Source organism: Rana temporaria, chromosome 6 (genome assembly GCF_905171775.1).
Source record: "Rana temporaria chromosome 6, aRanTem1.1, whole genome shotgun sequence".
Classification (NCBI taxonomy): Eukaryota; Metazoa; Chordata; class Amphibia; order Anura; family Ranidae; genus Rana; species Rana temporaria.
In genome coordinates, this window is record NC_053494.1 from 197,732,264 (window position 1) to 197,751,588 (window position 19,325).

The 19,325-nt window shown below is 42.9% G+C and overlaps 1 protein-coding gene across 1 annotated transcript in view; it reads right to left on the reverse strand.

The window, feature by feature from the left end:
* Positions 1-3,089: 3,089 nt before the first annotated feature.
* THSD7B (thrombospondin type 1 domain containing 7B) overlaps positions 3,090-19,325 on the reverse strand; it is a 714,750-nt gene continuing 698,514 nt past the window's right edge. The window contains 4 exon segments of the mRNA XM_040358054.1: positions 3,090-3,869; positions 8,396-8,483; positions 9,814-10,003; positions 12,607-12,689. Of these exon segments, the coding sequence (XP_040213988.1) occupies positions 3,788-3,869; positions 8,396-8,483; positions 9,814-10,003; positions 12,607-12,689 (443 nt within the window). The 3' untranslated portion in view covers positions 3,090-3,787.

The window sequence follows — 19,325 nt, forward strand, 5'->3', positions numbered from 1 at the left end:
CCAGTGTCGGCCACAATTTAGTGGTCTTGTGTCTGCACCAGTCTACAAGGCGGTTCAGATGCGCTGCGTGGTAGTAGGTCCTGATATTTGGCATGGCCATGCCACCATAAAGCTTAGGGAGGGAAAGGATCTTCTTATGAATTCTAGGGCGTTTCCCGGCCCACAGAAACGTCGTGAACGCGGTTTGGGTTCGCTTGAAGAATTCGGCTGGTATATGGATAGGGAGAGCCTGCAAGAGATATAGGAATTTTGGCAGTATGGTCATCTTGAGGATGTTGCTCCTACCAAACCAGGAGTGGAATCCCGAGGTCCACTGTGTCAGCAGCGTCTGGACCGATCTAAGTAGGGGCGGGAAGTTTAGTTTATATACTTGGGAGATCTTTGGTGGAATTCGTGTGCCCAAGTAGGTCAGGGCCGTATTCGTCCACTTCAGGGGGAAGCTGCTACGGAGACTCGCCAGTTGTGCCTCGGTCACTCCCACCCCCATCGCTTCCGATTTTGTGAAGTTTATGTCTATTATATTTTACCAAAATGGTGGGTAATGTGTTATTATTATACAGGATTTATATGGCGCCAAAAGTTTGACAGTACAATTACAATACAATACAGGAGGGATCAGAGGGCCCTGCTCGCTAGACAATAATGTATTACGTTAGTTTGCCCTAAAATTCACTGTAGTGTGTTCTTTACTGAAATTTAGCATTTCCTGGACCTTTGCGGTAATATTGTGTTACAAAAAAATGGCAACTACCACTATTTTATTCTCCAGTGTAGGGCTGCTGTTAGAAACCATGGGGCCCCGTACATCCTACCTGGCAGGGCCCCCCCCCCGAAATTATACAAAAACAAAATTCACAAAAAAATACATTAAAATCAGTATCAGCAGACACAAACACAACAAAGAACCTATGTGATTTAGACCTTTTTAAATTCTTTTTTACATTCCTTTAAAAAAATAAAAAAAATAAAGTATATATATTTTTAAAATTTGTATATTTAAAAAAAAAATTTAACTTTACAATTAAAAAAAATGTATTCAAATTTTTAAATCAGGAGGGGGATTAGTGTGGGGGAAGCAAATACAAGAATGTGTCCCTGTGTCTTTATCTTTCCCTGCAGCAGCTGAAAGACAGTGGGAGGGGGAGAAACCGGCTTTAAATTATTTTTTACATTCCTTAAAAAAAAAAGTATAGTTTTTGAAAAAAATATTATATTTTTAAAAATTATTTAACTTTACAATTTAAAAAAAATATTTATAAAAATTTTTAAATCAGGGAGAGTGATTAGTGTGGGGGAAGCAAATACAAGAATGATGCATTGTGTCTGTGTCTCTCCCTGCAGCAACTGAAAGCCAGTGGGAGGGGGAGAAACCGGCTTTAAATTCTTTTTTACATTCCTTAAAAAAAAAAAAAAGTATATATATTTTAAAAATTATTATTTAAAAAAAATATTTGTTAAAAATGTTAAATCAGGGAGGGTGATTAGTGTGGGGGAAGCAAACACAAGAATGATGCCCTGTGTCTTTATCTCTCCCTGCAGCAGCTGAAAGCCAGTGGGAGGGGGAGAAACCGGCTTTAAATAATTTTTTACATTTCTTAAAAAAAAAGTATAGTTTTTAAAAAAAAATATTATATTTTTAAAAATGATTTAACTTTACAATTTAAAAAAAATATTTATTACAATTTTTAAATCAGGGAGGGGGTGATTAGTGTGGGGGAAGCAAATACTAGAATGATGCATTGTGTCCGTGTCTCTCCCTGCAGCAACTGAAAGCCAGTGGGAGGGGGAGAAACCGGCTTTAAATAATTTTTTACATTTCTTTAAAAAAAAAAAAAAAAAAGTATATATATTTTTTAAATTATTATTTAAAAAAATTATTTAACTTTACAATTAAAAATAAATAGTTATTAACATTTTTAAATCAGGAGGGGGATTAGTGCGGGGGAAGCAAATACAAGAATGAAGCCTTGTGTCTGTGTCTCTCCCTGCAGCAGCTGAAAGCCAGTGGGAGGGAGAGAAACCGGCTTTAAATTATTTTTTACATTCCTTAAAAAAAAAAGTATAATTTTTTTAAAACAATTATTATATTTTAAAAAAATTCTTTAACTTTACAATTTAAAAAAAATATTTGTTAAAAATTTTAAATCAGAGAGGGTGATTAGTGTGGGGGAAGCAAATACAAGAATGATGCATTGTGTCTGTGTCTCTCCCTGCAGCAGCTGAAAGCCAGTGGGAGGGGGAGAAACCGGCTTTAAATTATTTTTTACATTCCTTAAAAAAATAAAAAAGTATATATATTTTTAAAATTATTATTTAAAAAAATGATTTAACTTTACAATTAAAAATAAATAGTTATTAACATTTTTAAATCAGGAGGGGGATTAGTGTGGGGGAAGAAAATACAAGAATGATGCCCTGTGTCTCTCCCTGCAGCAGCTGAAAGCCAGTGGGAGGGGGAGAACCCGGCTTTCAGTTGCTTCCTACCTGGCAGGCCCCCCCCCCAAAATTATACAAAAACAAAATTCACTAAAAAAAATACACTACAATCAGTATCAGTAGACACAAACACAACAAACAACCCGTGTGAGTTAGACCTTTTTAAATTCATTTTTACATTTCTTATAAAAAAATATATAATTTTTTTTTTAATTATTATATTTTTAAAAATGATTTAACTTTACAATTAAAAAAAATTATTTATTAAAACATTTTAAATCAGGGAGGGGTGTTAGTGCGGGGGAAGCAAATATAAGAATGATGCCTTGCGTCTGTGTCTCTCCCTGCAGCAGCTGAAAGCCAGTGGGAGGGGGAGAAACCGGCTTTCAGCTGCTGCAAAGAACCGCACAGGGCATCCTGTAATTCTGTAATTGCCCCTCCACCTGACCACACTGATTACCTCTGCTGTTTGGACCCTCTGTGTGCCTGGGCCCCCTACAGGAGGACTGGTGGTATCAGCGGCCCTGCACCAGGGTGCCTGCTTTCAGAAAATGTATGTTTGGGGGGTTTTGTGTAATCTTCAGGCTCTGGCAGCGAAAAGGTTAATTCTTCTCCCATGGCGGCAAACGAAGGAAAAGAAAACGGAGACAAAAGCCACATCAACATTTCCCACTTTTATTGGCAATAATGGTTTCCAGTCTTTTAGGCGTAGTTAGCGGAAGGCTTCCCTGGTAAAGGTGTATTGACGTGACCGATTTGTACATTAGATACAAAAGTTGGGTTATAAATATATCACAAAATTTTATGTAGAAAAAACGGATTCTGCAGGTGTGCAAATGGTAACAGTTCAAATATATACAAGAAAATATACAACTTCATAGAACCGCCTTCTGATCCTGGTCCGGGAAGCCACGCCCACAATAATCAATTACACAGAAAGGAGATATTATTACCCTCCGATCACCACCAATTGTTCATCAAGTCTGGGGGGGGGGGGGATTGTCCAATGAGACGATGAATCAGGATTCGGTAAGAGATCTCCAAGGTCTGAAATCCACAACACAGCGATAAACCCGGGTGGGTTGGCTGACGCATTCCATGAGATAAGATATCAGGATGTGATAACTGCCTGCAGCCAAAGCTCTGCTCTGAAGAACGGACATGAGCTTCGGGAAGGTGGCGCCATGGAAGAGGTAAAAGGTTGGACCATCAATGAAAGTCTAATCTTCGGTAAAAGAACGCCGGTGGTGGTTTTATCCTCCCGGTAGAAATTCGGGGAGAGGTGATTTTCGTACTGGAGAGGGGTTAAGGCAGCTGATTTTTCTTTCAATTCTGAGTTGTAGCTTTGAATTTACATGTCGAAATCTCCGTCGTACGCCAAGGTGAGCGGCTTCTGCTGGGGAAATGGGCTTTTTGGGACTTTTGGCTTTTTGCTGTAAGGAAAAAAATCGAGAGAGGAAAACAGGAATTCAGCTTTGTGTATGAGACTTGAGTAGGACATGAAGAAAGGGGCAAATGTTGGTTTAGAAACAAGGCCAGGGAAATGGGAAAAGCAAGGTCAGGGAAATGGGAAAAGCAAGGTCAGGGAAATGGGAAAAGCAAGGTCAGGGAAATGAGAAAAGCAGGGTCAGGGAAATGGGAAAAGCAAGGTCAGGGAAATGAGAAAAGCAAGGTCAGGGAAATGGGAAAAGCAAGGCCAGGGAAATGGGAAAAGCAAGGTCAGGGAAATGGGAAAAGCAAGGCCAGAGAAATGAGGAAAGCAAGGCCAGGGAAATGGGAAAAGCAAGGTCAGGGAAATGGGAAAAGCAAGGCCAGAGAAATGAGGAAAGCAAGGCCAGGGAAATGGGAAAAGCAAGGTCAGGGAAATGGGAAAAGCAAGGTCAGGGAAATGGGAAAAGCAAGGTCAGGGAAATGGGAAAAGCAAGGTCAGGGAAATGAGAAAAGCAAGGTCAGGGAAATGGGAAAAGCAAGGCTAGGGAAATGGGAAAAGCAAGGTCAGGGAAATGGGAAAAGCAAGGTCAGGGAAATGAGAAAAGCAAGGTCAGGGAAATGGGAAAAGCAAGGTCAGGGAAATGGGAAAAGCAAGGTCAGGGAAATGGGAAAAGCAAGGTCAAGGAAATGGGAAAAGCAAGGTCAGGGAAATGAGAAAAGCAAGGTCAGGGAAATGGGAAAAGCAAGGCTAGGGAAATGGGAAAAGCAAGGTTAGGGAAATGGGAAAAGCAAGGTCAAGGAAATGGGAAAAGCAAGGTCAGGGAAATGAGAAAAGCAAGGTCAGGGAAATGGGAAAAGCAAGGTCAGGGAAATGAGAAAAGCAAGGTCAGGGAAATGAGAAAAGCAAGGTCAGGGAAATGAGAAAAGCAAGGTCAGGGAAATGGGAAAAGCAAGGCTAGGGAAATGGGAAAAGCAAGGTTAGGGAAATGGGAAAAGCAAGGTCAAGGAAATGGGAAAAGCAAGGTCAGGGAAATGAGAAAAGCAAGGTCAGGGAAATGAGAAAAGCAAGGTTAGGGAAATGGGAAAAGCAAGGTCAGGGAAATGGGAAAAGCAAGGTCAGGGAAATGGGAAAAGCAAGGTCAGGGAAATGGGAAAAGCAAGGTTAGGGAAATGGGAAAAGCAGGGTCAGGGAAATGGGAAAAGCAAGGTTAGGGAAATGGGAAAAGCAGGGTCAGGGAAATGGGAAAAGCAAGGTCAGGGAAATGGGAAAAGCAAGGTCAGAGAAATGGGAAAAGCAAGGTCAGGGAAATGGGAAAAGCAGGGTCAGGGAAATGGGAAAAGCAAGGTCAGGGAAATGGGAAAAGCAAGGTCAGAGAAATGGGAAAAGCAAGGTCAGGGAAATGGGAAAAGAAAGGTTAGGGAAATGGGAAAAGCAGGGTCAGGGAAATGGGAAAAGCAAGGTTAGGGAAATGGGAAAAGCAAGGTCAGGGAAATGGGAAAAGCAAGGTCAGGGAAATGGGAAAAACAAGGTCAGGGAAATGGGAAAAACAAGGTCAGGGAAAAGCAACAGTATCTAATGATCAACTCTAGCCTTACCAGTAGTACAGGCTCCTCTCCTGAATTTGCTTAGTCTGATTTCACTGCACACTGTCAGCATATCACAGTGTGCACTGGAATCTGCAGCAAGCCAGATAGGGCTTGCTTCATTTCCTAGCTGGAGAATGTCCATCTTGATCCAGCTCAGAGGTGGACAACCTGCGGTCCTTCAGCTGTTGTGGAACTATATTTCCCATGAAGCATTGCAAGACCAGCAGTTACAAGCATGACTGTTAGGCTGCATTCACACCAGAGCGTTTTGTCGCCTGAAGCGCGACGCTCAAAAACGCTAGAGGGGAAAAAATACATTATTCCCTATGGAGATGGTTCACATCTCCACTCCGAAAAGCCTGACGCCGAACGCCTGAAGCTCAAATAAGTTCTGGACCCTTTTTTGTCGCGCAAATTGGGCGGTTTGGGCGTTTTTGAGAGTTTCTATTTCCCATAGAAAGTAATGGAAACGCTCGATTCAAGCGACTAGCGCGACAACGAGCGTTTGCTACGGGCGTTTCGTCGCTTTAATCAATAGAACATTTCACCCAGGCAGAAGATAAAAAAAATCTACCAACATAGCAACAAGTGATGAAAAGATGATCATTTTTCCTATTGGCTAAAATAAAAAACGTCGAAGTACAAAAACGTCGGATGACGCTGTATGCAAACGCGCAAATAAGCATGAATACGGGCGACCGAAAAAACGACCAAACGACCTACGCTCAGGTGTGAATGCAGCCTTAGGAGTTGATTTACTAAAGGAAAGTAGACTGTGTACTCTGCAAGTGCAGTTGCTCCAGAGCTTAGTAAATGAGATAAAGCTGCACCCAATCTCATGTAAGGGAAATAAAAATAAACAAAAACTGAATTTTTGCTTTCACATGATTGGATGATGGAAGTCATCAGAGTTTCTGCTTATTTACTAAGCTCTGGAGCAACTGCACTTTGCAAAGTGCACAGCCTATTTTCCTTTAGTAAATTAACCCCTATATGTCTCATGAGGCATTTCAAGACTGACTCTATGGGTCAATTTACTAAAGGCAAATAGACTGCAGTTGCTCCAGAGCTTAGTAAATAAGCAGAAGCTCTGCTGACTCCCATCATCCAATCACGTGATTGGGTATTCTTTACAAAGTAGAGCTTTACCTCATTTACTAAGCTCTGGAGCACCTTTAGTAAATCAACCCCATTGTGTACTTTTCAAAGTGCAGTTGCTTTTTTTAAAACATTTCCTTGTATGTGATTGGGTATTCTTTCCAAAGTGAAGCTTTATGAAGCTTTCAGTGGTGACTGGTGTTCATTTTTTTTCACAGAACTAAAAACCTGACATTTTAAAAGAGAAGTATGGGAATTTGTTCTATTTTAGAATCATACTTACCTAGGTGGATGCAGCATTGGTCCCCCGCAGGCTCTAAGACTGAGAACCGAGCGATCAAACACTGCCGATTGCTCAGTTCTCACAGCTCCCTGAGCAGAAGACTGATGACTGTCAATCACCGCTGTCTGCTCTGCCCCCCCTACACTCACTGGAGCGCTGGGCTGTGGAGCGGGTGGGGGTAGCCGGCTTAGGCTCTCAGTGGCTCACTAAAAGGCTGAGCCAGGTCGCAGTCCAGGCATGTGGGTGGATCCTGACCATATGGTCGTGATCTTTGCCAAGCCTGGACCAGGTCTGTGACATCAAGCCGACAACAGGCTTAAGCTGCCGAAAACGGGTCACAGAAGTGCAGAAGGAACTACACTCCTGTGAGCCACAGGAGAAGTACAACAAAACGAGCTTTGGCTGTACTTCTTTAACTTTTCCTGACTCCACAGAAAACTAAACAAAGAGGCTTTTAGCTTGAGATAGGCAACAATAAACCGTCATAGTAGGCACATGTCTTCAGTTATCTTCTACAGTAGGGATGAGCTTCGAGTTCGAGTCAAACTCATGTTCGACTCGAACATTGCCTGTTTGCCTGTTCGGCGAACAACGAACAATTAGGGGTGTTCGCGGCAAATTCGAAAAGCCGCGGAACACCCTGTTAAAGTCTATGGGAGAAATCTAAAGTGTTAATTTTAAAGGCTAATATGCAATTTATTGTCCTAAAAAGTGTTCGTGGACCTGGGTCCTGTCCCAGGGGACATGTATCAATGCAAAAAAAAGTTTTAAAAACTGACGTTTTTTCAGGAGCAGTGCTCGGATAAGGGTCTGGTGTGGATTTTTGGGGGAACTCCACGCCATTTTTTTTTTAAATTTGGGGTGGAGTTCCCCTTAAAATCCACACCAGACCTGAAGGGTCTGGTATGGATATTTGGGGGGAACCCAACATAATTTTTTTTTTTAATTGACGGCGGGGTTCCCCTTAATATCCATATCAGACCTGAAGGGCCTGTTAATGGAATTTGGGGGGACCCCCAGCTTTTTTATTTTTATTTTTTATGAATGAATCATCTCTGTAAAGCCGGTTTTAAATGCCTTTTTTTCTTTCAGAAATGACACTTTGTGCAGCGACAGTTCTATGTACGGGAAACATGCGCTTTTTTTCACATGCTGACTTTACGCCCCTCCCTTGGTACGAAATTTAAAGTAATATTACACTTTTATTGTTTCACTTTTAGCATTATTAAATTCACTGCTCCTGAAAAAACGGCCGTTTTTAAAACTTTTTTTGCATTGATACATGTTTCCTGGGACAGGACCCAGGTCCCCAAACACTTTTTAGGACAAAAACTTGCATATTAGCCTTTAAAATAAACACTTTAGAATTCAAATGTTCGAGTCCCATAGACTTTAATGGGGTTCTAAAGTTCACACGAACATTTGGTGTGTTCGCAAGTTCTGATGCGAACCGAACAGGGGGGTGTTCGGCTCATCCTTATTCTACAGATTCAACTCCACCTGGATGGAATGACGAGATCTATCATTTTGGCTGTTGTTACCTGGAATGTCAGTACTTACCAGACCAGGTAAGAGATGATGATTAGGATAACCAGGATAAGAAAACTCCCTGCACACATAACATAGACCCAAAGACTCAACCGACCATCTGTAAAACAAACAACAAATCATATCAACCAGGCAAATGTACAGTATATCCTGATTTATACAATGGTAATAAATAGCTTGTACAAAAACACCCAAGGGATAGTAAGATTTATAGTGGGCAAAACCATAAGGCCTCTCATTGTCTAAAGGGCGGGGGGGTGTCAGGGCAGCTATATTGATCATTTCTGCCTAAATGAATACATTAATTTTTCTTGGCAATACCCCAGCTCCTACTTGCTTACCAGGGCTTAAATTACATTTCCTTGGGCCCCAATATGTCAACGGAGTGGCCTAGGAGCAGAGGAGGGACTTTCTTTCAGTGCCTGGGGTTAAAGTCAGTGCCCCTGTTCCGCTGCGCCTTAGGGGGCTGGATAGGGTTGCCACCTCATCCCTTTAAACTGAACACATATTAATTACACGGGTTCTGTGGCTGATTAAGGTGGTAATTAACTAGTTGCTCCCCGTCCACCGTCAAATGACGGTGAGGCGGTGCGGCTCTCGTTCTGGGACGACGTCATATGACGGCATCCCAGAACGGATACTCTCGCGTGCCTGCGGGGGCGCACAGCGCTGCGATCACGGCCGCACCATGTTGCTAGGACATGGCGCGACCCCGTTCTCTGTGTCCAATCACAGCGGGTCACATGTAAACACGGAGATGCCGGTAATTGGCTCTCCTCGCCTCACATTGAGAGAGTGTGTGGTGAGGAGAGCCAATCAGTGGCATCTCCTCACAGGGGACATCTAGGAATGTATTCAGGGCACTGATCATCACATCATTACATTATAGCAATATAGTGTCACCAATTAGTGCCCACCAGTGCCAGCAATCAGTGCCCACCAATCAGTGCCCATTAGCAATGCCAGTTAGTGCTGGCTATCAGTGACACCCATTAATGCCCATCACTGCTGTTGATCAATACCCATCAGTGTCACCCATAAATTCCCATCAGTACTGCCTATCAGTGCCCACCAGTGCCACCTAACAGTGCCTATCAGTGCCACTTATCAGTGCTCATTAGTGCCACATATCAGTGCCACCTATTAGTTCCCATAAGTGTCGCATTTTAGTGCCTCCTCATCAGTGCCCATAAGTTCCGCCTCATCAGCTCACATCGAACATTTGATGTCGGAAATTCCGACCGTGTGCACGCGGCATTAGTCTTGGACAGAGTAGGGCAGGTTGGGGACTCTTAGGTTTTATTGGTTGTTGGTGTCAAGAACTGCCCTCTTTTCCTGCCCTGGTGGCAGGGATGATCTCCCGTGGATGGCTGGATGTCCAACCTGTGCTTTCTTCACTGGCCCATTCCCATACATCTTCTTGTACTTGCCTTGGTCAAATAACTGAAAAGACCAGTTGAAAATCTCAGGAAGATTGGAGTCTACAGGTTTGCTCCTTCCAATGAAAGTTTTCACGTCTGCCTTCTTGGATTCACTGCCTGGAACCCTCACGCAGTAGTCCAGAACGCCGCTAGACCGCATGATCTGTGTGTACCCGTCTTCGCAACCACACACTCCGCTCTGTAGGGAAGAAGACAAACAACATCAGATGATAATCACAACATTAAAACCTATTGCAGTCTTAGCAACCAACAGTATCCACAAAAAGTTGTGTGCACTACTCGAAAGGCTAAAAGCCAGGTCACCGTTCAGAAGGACTGGGTGCCAGAAGCCAGGGAGTATCCGTCCGCAGCCCTGAGATTTTCAACTGGTCTTTTCAGTTATTTGACCAAGACAAGTACAAGAAGATGTATGGGAATGGGCCAGTGAAGAAAGCACAGGTTGGCCATTCACGGGAGATCATCCATGCCACCAGGGCAGGAAAAGAGGGCAGTTCTTGACACCAACAACCAATAACACCTAAGAGTCCCCAACCTGCCCTACTCTGTCCAAGACTAATGCCGCGTACACACGGTCAGAATTTCCGACATCAAATGTTCGATCTGAGCTTGTTGTCGGAAAATCCGACCGTGTGTATGCTCCATCGGACATTTGCTGTCGGAATTTCCGACAACAAATGTTTGAGAGCTGGTTCTCAATTTTTCAGACAACAAAAGTTCTTGTCGGAAAGCCTAACAGCGAAGAAAGAGAAGCTGGTGGCACTCCTAGAAAATTCACACGGCTAGCAACTTTATTGGTCTAGATCAGTGGTCTCTTGCAGCCCTTTGCTTGCCTTAATCTGGCCCTGGGGGCCACTATTGCTCTCACTGACACCAAAAATGTGGCATAATTCCTGTAGCTGACACCAACAATCGGACACTATTCTTCCCATTGACACCATTAAAATTCACAATTCCTCCCACTGACACCAATGGTAGGACAGAATTCTTTCCATTGACACCAACGATGGGGCACTAATACTCCAACTGACACCAACAATGGGACACCATTCCTCCAACTGACACCAACAATTGGGCACTATTACTTCCACTGACATCAACGAGGATGTTCTAGTTCTCCCACTGACACCAACGATAGGGCACAGTTTACTCCTACTGGACGCCAGGACATTTTCTACTCCCACTGACCCTAGTCCGGCCCCCCCTAAAGTCTGAAGGACAATTAACTAGCCATTTGTTTAGAAAGTTTGGAGACCCCTGGTCTAGGTAAACAAGCAAGGAGTCCCCTGATGGGACTTCCTTTTCTGAAGCATTTTGCCCACAAGCCTTGGCTTGAAGAGGTCCTCTACTGGCCAACAAAGTTGCCTGCAGTTGAACTGTAACAGGATGTCACCAACTTCTCTTTATTCACCCAACAGAATCAAACTTTAGTTTCTGTAGAGTAGGTTAGGAAATCAAAGGAATCAGTTGACTCAGCTTTTTTATTATTTTGGTTGAAAAGCGCTATAGCCATAACCTATGGTTAGTACGCAAAAGCATTGGTTAAAAACCCGCGCATGCTCAGAATCAAGTCGACGCATGCTTGGAAGCATTGAACTTCATTTTTCTCAGCACGTCGTTGTGTTTTACGTCACCGCGTTGGACTCGATCGTTTTTTTAACTGATGGTGTGTAGGCACATCAGACCATCAGTCAGCTTCATCGGTTAACCGGATGGACTGATCGTGTGTACGCGGCCTTATGCCGCGTACACACCATCACTTTATGTGATGAAAAAAAACGACGTTTTTAAAAACGTCAATTAAAATGACCGTGTGTGGGGGAAAACGTTGTTTTATGTCTTGTGAAAAACGACAAAAAAAATAATTGAAGCATGCTTCAATTTTTTGTGTCGTTTTTCAAAACGTTGTTTTTCGCGTCATAAAAAATGACCGTGTGTGGGCTAAAACGACGTTTAAAACTACGTTTTTAAACCCGCGCATGCTCAGAAGCAAGTTAGGACGCGAGTTTGAATGGAACAGAGTGCCGCCGTACGTGCTGAACGTAACCGCGCTTTGCTAGAGCTTTTGGAAAAAACGATGGTGTGTATGCTACATCGTTTTTTAAAATGAAGTTTGAAAAACGTCGTTTTTTTTCATCACATAAAACGTCGTTTTTTTCTATCATAAAAAAACGACCGTCTGTACGCGGCATAAGTGCTTCCGGAGGGAGGAGGGGAGGCCATATAGTGGGGTGTTTTTTTTTTTTATGCAATGAATGCATTAAGATAAAAATGTTGTTTTAGTACTACTTTCAGCGCTTTGAGACAAAATCCCAGAGCAACCATGAAGATAAAGACATCTGACTTTCTTTGACTTTTCTGATCAGCATATATGTTCCAGGTCGGCAACTTAGAAAATGTCAAAGCCAGACAGTCAGCATGATAGCCAGACAACTAAGATTTACAGAAGGTGGTCTGACAGCTTTTGTAAATCTTACAGAAGCTTCACATAAAGATAACATTTCATATAAAGATAATATTTCATATAAAGATAACATTTCATATAAAGATAATATTTCATATAAAGATAACATTTCATATAAAGATAACATTTCATATAAAGATAGAGAAAATTGAGTACTGTCAATTTCACTGCAATTCCAAAAAACATCCTCTAGGTGGCAGTGTATCCCTTCAAAACGAAAACATTGGCACAAACCTACATTACATTATATGGCGGGTAGTACAGGGATAATGTTCCTGAAATTGTGCTGATTATATAATGTGAGCTTATAAGTAGGTTACCTGCATACAGTAAGAAAATGGTTTTCTGCATGGCGGGTCGCAGTGCCGAGCTGCAGCGGGGCGAGAGTTTGGAGAGCAGCCACCTAGGAAGAGAAAATATCAGTTTGTACAATTATTAGGTTTGCTTTGAGCACTCTCGTGTCTGATTGAGTTTTTTGTTCCTTTGCTCTCGGTAAGAAGTCTCGATAGAGTGGCGGTAGCGAAATCCATAAATCTTCCATTGTACGGTTTTCAGGAATATTTTGTTTCCACCGTGATAATCACACTACTAACATGGGGGGGAAGCTGAAAAAAAATTTACTTTAGAAAAATTTAATTTTTTTTATTTATTTTATTTATGTATTCCTTAAATAATAAAAATATCTATTTTCCCCAATTTAGCCATGTAGTCACTGGAAATCTGCTCTTTATTCCCCCGATTAAAAAACAACAACATTAAAGACACAAATTAACCACTTAAAGGGTCACTAAAGGAAAAAAATGTTTTGCCTAAAATTAATGGCCCAGATTCAAGTAGCAATTGCGCCTGTGTAACCATAGGTTACACAGCGCAATTGCTTACTTGCTCCGGCGTTACGAATGCTCCTGATTCAGGAACATCGTAACGCCGACTGCAGCCTAAAATCTGCGTGGCATAAGGCTCTTATGCCACGCATATTTTAGGCTGCATTCTTGCGATGCCCGCTAGGGGGCGCTCCCATTGTGCTCAGTGTATAGTATGCAAATTGCATACTAACACCGATTCACAATGTTGCGCGAGCCCGGCGTACGCAAGTTACGTCGTTTCCGTGCGGCGTGTTTAGCGTAAGGCTGCCCCTTCTAATAGTAGGGGCAGCCAATGCTAAAGGATACCCGTCGTTCCCGCGTCGCATTATTTGAATGTTACGTAGTTTGCGTAAGTGATTCGTGAATGGCGCTGGACGCCATTCACGTTCACTCTGAAGCAAATGACGTTCTTGCGACATCATTTGCCGCAATGCACGTCGGGAAAGTTTCCCGACGGAGCATGCGCTCTACGCTCGGCGCGGGAGCGCGCCTAATTTAAATGATTCCCGCCCCCTACAGGATCATTTAAATTGCGTGCTCTAGCGCCGGGCAATTTTGCCGGCGCGCCCTCGCAATTTACGGAGCTACTGCTCTGTGAATCGAGGGCAGCGGAGCAAATTTGCGGGGGCGCAGGGCAAAATCGTTGCCCTGCGCCTCCGCAAAAAAAGCGCAATTCTCTTTGAATCCGGGCCAGACAGAATAGTGTAATGATTCTGTTAAAAGTTTGCTAATATTTGAAATATTTACTCAAACTACTGAACTTCACATTTCAACAGAAAATCGTATTTTTTTATAAAAACCTTGTTCAGTTGAACACGGCGGATCTTTTGTTAAACTTTAGACATCATTAGAACTGCGGCAGTTTTCTGATGTTTTGTTTGTAAGATGTCCGTAGATCACGTTGTACGGTCAGATCCCGCTAACGTTTCAAGCCAACCTGTCAACCTTTATGTGCTTTTAAAAGTTGAGCGTTCCCCATGTGGTGGCTGCCATCACCTTTACCCACCAGAAAAGTCGCCTCTTATTCTGGGCACACTGCCACTAAGTGCTTCGGCTTTTCCAGCTTTAAATAAACTTGTCAGAAACCTGGAGCATGCCCGCTGAGCAGACAAGGAAAATGCATAATCAGGTTATTTTTCAGTGAAAACTGCATGTCAGAATGGTCAGATAATCCCAAGATATAAGCAGCTGAAGTTATTTACAGATCTCCATTTTGCTGTAAAAGTCATGCTTGGCCCCGCCCACTTTTATGTCCTAGTAGCCTCCTGATTGGTCAGTGAGTGTCTCTACCAATTAAAGGGCCAATTGGGGGGGGTGTTTGAAGACGTTCCAAAACGTCATTTACTAGTATAGTAAACACACCGAAATCTCATTTTACACAATAAACTAAATTTGCTTTCTAGTAAAGTAAAAATACCTTTAATTGGTTGTAATATCTATAATTATAAGTGAAAAATATATTATGATAATAAATATAATCATTAACCACTTCCCGCCCGGTCAATAGACAACTGACGTCTGGGAAGTGGTTGTGAAATCCTGACTGGACGTCTATTGACGTCCTGCAGAATTTCATGCCGGCGCGCGCCCGTGGAGGGGGAGCAGCGCAGCGATCGGTGATGCGGGGTGTCAGTCTGACACCCTGCATCTCCGATCTCTGTAAAGAGCCTCCGGTGGAGGCTCTTTACCACGTGATCAGCCGTGTCCAATCACAGCTGATCACGATGTAAACAGGAAGAGCCGTTGATGGCTCTTCCCCAGACGCGAGTAGAGGAGAGCCGATCGGCGCCTCTCCTGACAGGGGGGGTTCGCGCTAATTTTTTATCAGTGCAGCCCCCCCTCGGATGCCCACACTGGACCACCAGGGAAGCCCACACTGGACCACCAGGGAAGGGGGCAGTAAAAAAAAAAAAATAGAAAGATGCCAATCAGTGCCCACAAATGGGCACTGACTGGCAACATGGGCACTGGGATAAACAAGTGATGCCCAGCAATGCCCTCAGTGCCACCCCTCAGTGTCCATCAGTGCCACCCCTCAGTGTCCATCAGTGCCACCCCTCAGTGCCCACCCATGCCCAGTGCCCACCTATCAGTGCCACCCATAAGTACCCCTCAGTGCCACCCATGAGTGCCCATCAGTTTTGCCTATGAGTGCCCAGTGCCGCCTATGAGTGCCCATCAGTGCCGCCTATGAGTGCCCATCAGTGCCGCCCCACCGGTGCACATCAGTGCCGCCATATCAGTGCCCATAATCGAAGAAGAAAACGTACTTATTCACAAAAAAAAGAACAAAAAAAAAACGTTATTTTTTTCAACATTTTCGGTCTTTTTTTAGTTGTTGCGCAAAAAATAAAAATCGCAGAGGTAATCAAATACCACCAAAAGAAAGCTCTATTTGTGGGAACAAAATGATAAAAAAATTGTTCGGGTACAGTGTAGCATAACCGCGCAATTGTCATTCAAAATGTGACAGCGCTGAAAGCTGAAAATTGGCTTGGGCAGGAAGGTGTGTAAGTGCCTGGTATGGAAGTGGTAAACCATGAGAACAGAGTGATTACTGCTAGCAGCTATAGCCGGGGCAATAATCACATGCTAAAAATCTAACATGCTGGTTGTCGATCGACTTGGGTACAATCAGTCTGCCTATAGATTGATCGAATTTCGGCCAATGCTTACAGAACCGGGCAAAATCCGATCCATATATGGTTGGCTTTAGTCTTTATTTCACATTCTCTTGCCCATAAAAAAACAACAATAGCTTACACATTTCAGCCTCCGTTGATCTTTATCGTAGCTTAATTACTACAGCAATAAAGCACCCTCCCTTTTCACTTGGGACCAAGAGGGGGGTCTGTAATTAGTGGCATAAACACAAACTAATTAAAATCAATTACCACTTATGTTCATTACATTTGCAACACTTTCAGTTTAGGACTTGGATTTTAAAAAGCTTAAAGTGATCCTGTATGGGGAAAAGATGACTACGAAAAGCCTAATTTTGACAGGAGGTACCCCAAGGTTATTGCACATACCCCGTCTGTGGTGTCCAGAGCCCCCCAAAATTGTTATTCAAATCTCACAGTGAAGTTGATTTAGTAAAACTGGAGTGCAAAATCTGGTGCAGCTCTGCATGGCATGCAAAAATAAAACCAAAGAAAATTCCCAGCTCAACTTGCCAGCCAGTCTGCAACCAACCAACTTATTTTGTCTTTGTGATAAACATGGGGGCACAAATTTGCAAATACTGTACATGTGTAAGCTGCAGAGACACTCTAAGGCACCCCATTATTATCTGCAGTCCTACCTCTTGTACATTTTTTAAAGCCTCCATAGTATAAGCAGTTAGCCAGTGGGTATGAACATCAAACTGTCATTTCCAATAGTTTAAAAGCGTAGAAGCTTATCAAAGTCCTCTGTAACGGTATGGCCTGTGGGGCTTCACCAATGACTCTTGTGTCTAGGGTCATCCTATGTCCACCAGGGGCATAGGATGACTGAGAAATGATATCTTGGATTACATGAGATGGGACAGTAATGATAATTCACAATGTATTGCAGGATATCTTGAAATATTACAGGTGGTTGATTCTGAACCCAACAGGTCAATAGGAGAGTGACTCATTCAATGTGGAACATAGACTGTTAAGGGGGTAATTACGTCTGCTACTGTCATGTAAACTAGCCTTAGTCTGGCTTCTAAAGACCTTTTCATTGTGTGATGCTAATTAACCTCCCTGGCGGTCTTCCCGAGACTGACACGGGGTTAGATTTTCTTGCTACTATCGGTAACCCCGTGTCAGTCACGGGCTTGCCTCGCTAGATCCACAGGCACTTTTTACTTACCTTGTCCCTGGATCCAGCGATGCCACCGCGCTGTGTGAGCGAGCGGGACCTCGCTCGATTCACATAGTGCTTCCGTGTGACGCCGATCTCCGTTCCCTGCGACGTTACGACGCACGGGGACGGAGAACGGCGCCAAATTCAAAAACGTAAACAAACACTTTACATACAGTATACTGTAATCTTATAGATTACAGTACTGTATGTAAAAAAAACACACCCCCCTTGTCCCTAGTGGTCTGTCCTGTGTCATGCATGTCATTTTATATAATAAAAACGTTTCTTTCTCCCTGCAAACTGTAGATTGTCCATAGCAACCAAAAGTGTCCCTTTATGTCAAAAATAGTTTTAGATCAGCTAAAAAACAGCGATAATAAATTATAATCACTTGCAGAATTGTGCGATAGCGATTTGTGGGGAAATTCGTCATAAAAAAAAAAAAATAATGACAGCAACAATTCTGCAACTGAGCAAATTTCAGTGATTTTAATTTGATTACATTATTGAATAATTTTTATTATAATTATATTATTATTTGTTATAATTATTTATAATTATTTATTATATTATAATTTATAATTTTGTTTTTAAAAAAATGTCATACCCGGGATGCCTATTAGAATCTTGTTTGGTCAGATTTAAGTGAGTTATTTCTAAAAATGACAGACCTACAATATAAAACGCCAAATTTCCTTGCAAATAATGGTACCGCTTTCAGCACCTTTTTTCTGACAGAATCATACCGCCAGGGAGGTTAACACTGTTTTATTGATGATACAACGGCGTTAACCCCTGACCGTTACATCCTCCATATCTGGTGATGGACAGCAGAGTCTAATGCTGCATACACACGGTTGGAATATTCGATGAAAAAAAAGACAGATGGAACTTTTTCATTGGATATTACGGCCGTGTGTATGGAATTCCGACAGAGAAAAAAACATGCATGCTCAGAAACAATTTGATGCATGCTCAGAAGCATTGAACTTTATTTTTCTAGGCTCGTCGTAGTGTTGTACATCACCGCGTTTTTGACAGTCGGAATTTGGCTTGTCCGTCCGTGTGTATGCAAGACAGCTTGAGCGGAATTTCGTCGGAAAAACACAGTCGGAGTTTATTCCGATGGAAAAACCGGTCGTGTGTATGCGGCATTAAGCATCCGGTTACCAGATCGCAGTGCAGCAATTGCAACGCTGTAGGGTGGAAAGAACTGTAGAATACAAAGTCCATATCATCCTCCGGGCTACTGCAGCTCCCAAGTCTTATGCCTCGTACACACGACCGAGGAACTCGTCGGAAAAGACACATCGTTTTCCTCGACGGAAACTCGACAAGCTTGCTTTGCGTACACACTGTCAAGACCAAATCTCGTCGTTCTCAAACGCGGTGACGTACAACACATACAATGGCAGGGGAAGTTCGATTCCACTGGCACAACCCTTGGGGCTGCTTTTGCTAATCTCATGTTACTGCGTGTTAAGTAAAAGTTTGGTAAGAGACGATTTGCACTTTTCAGTCTGTTACAGCGTGACAAACGCTACTTTTACCGAAGGTGCGCTCCCGTCTCATACTTTATCCTGAGCATGTGCGGGTTTCTTAGCATACACACGAACGTGTTTCTCGTCGAAAACCAGCCCGACGAGGAACACGACGAGGAAATTGAGACTCCCGACGAGGAAAAGGAGAACTTGTTTTCTTTTTTTCTCGTCGAGTTCCTCGACAGTTTCCTCAATGAAAAACATACACACGACCGGTTTCCTCGGCAAAAAAGCTCTCCCACCAAGTTTCTTCATGGATTCTGTCGAGGAAAACGGTTGTGTGTACGAGGCCTTAAACGTGCAGGCACAAAACCACCATGATGGATGGAACTTTACAGACAGTTCAGGCACTTGACCATCAGAGCAGATAAAACAATTCAGGTACTTGCCGGCCTTGCCTACACACAATCGTGAAAAAAAATGCTCTAGCAAAGCGCGGTGACGTACAACACGTACGACGGCACTATAAAGGGGAAGTTCCATTCGGATGGCGACACCCTTTGGGCTGCTTTTGCTGATTTCGCGTTAGTAAAAGTTTGGTGAGAGACGATTCGCGCTTTTCAGTCTGTTACAGCGTGACGAATGTGCTATCTCCATTACGAAAGCTAGTTTTGCCAGAACGAGTGCTCCGTCTCATAACTTTTTTTTCATGTCGTTACAGCCTACACACGACCATTTTTTACGATGTTAAAAACGGCAACATTTAAAACGACGCGAAAATTTAGAGCATGTTCTAAATTTTTAATGCCCATCTTTAACGTTGCGAAAAATGCTCTGGAGCCCACACACGATCGT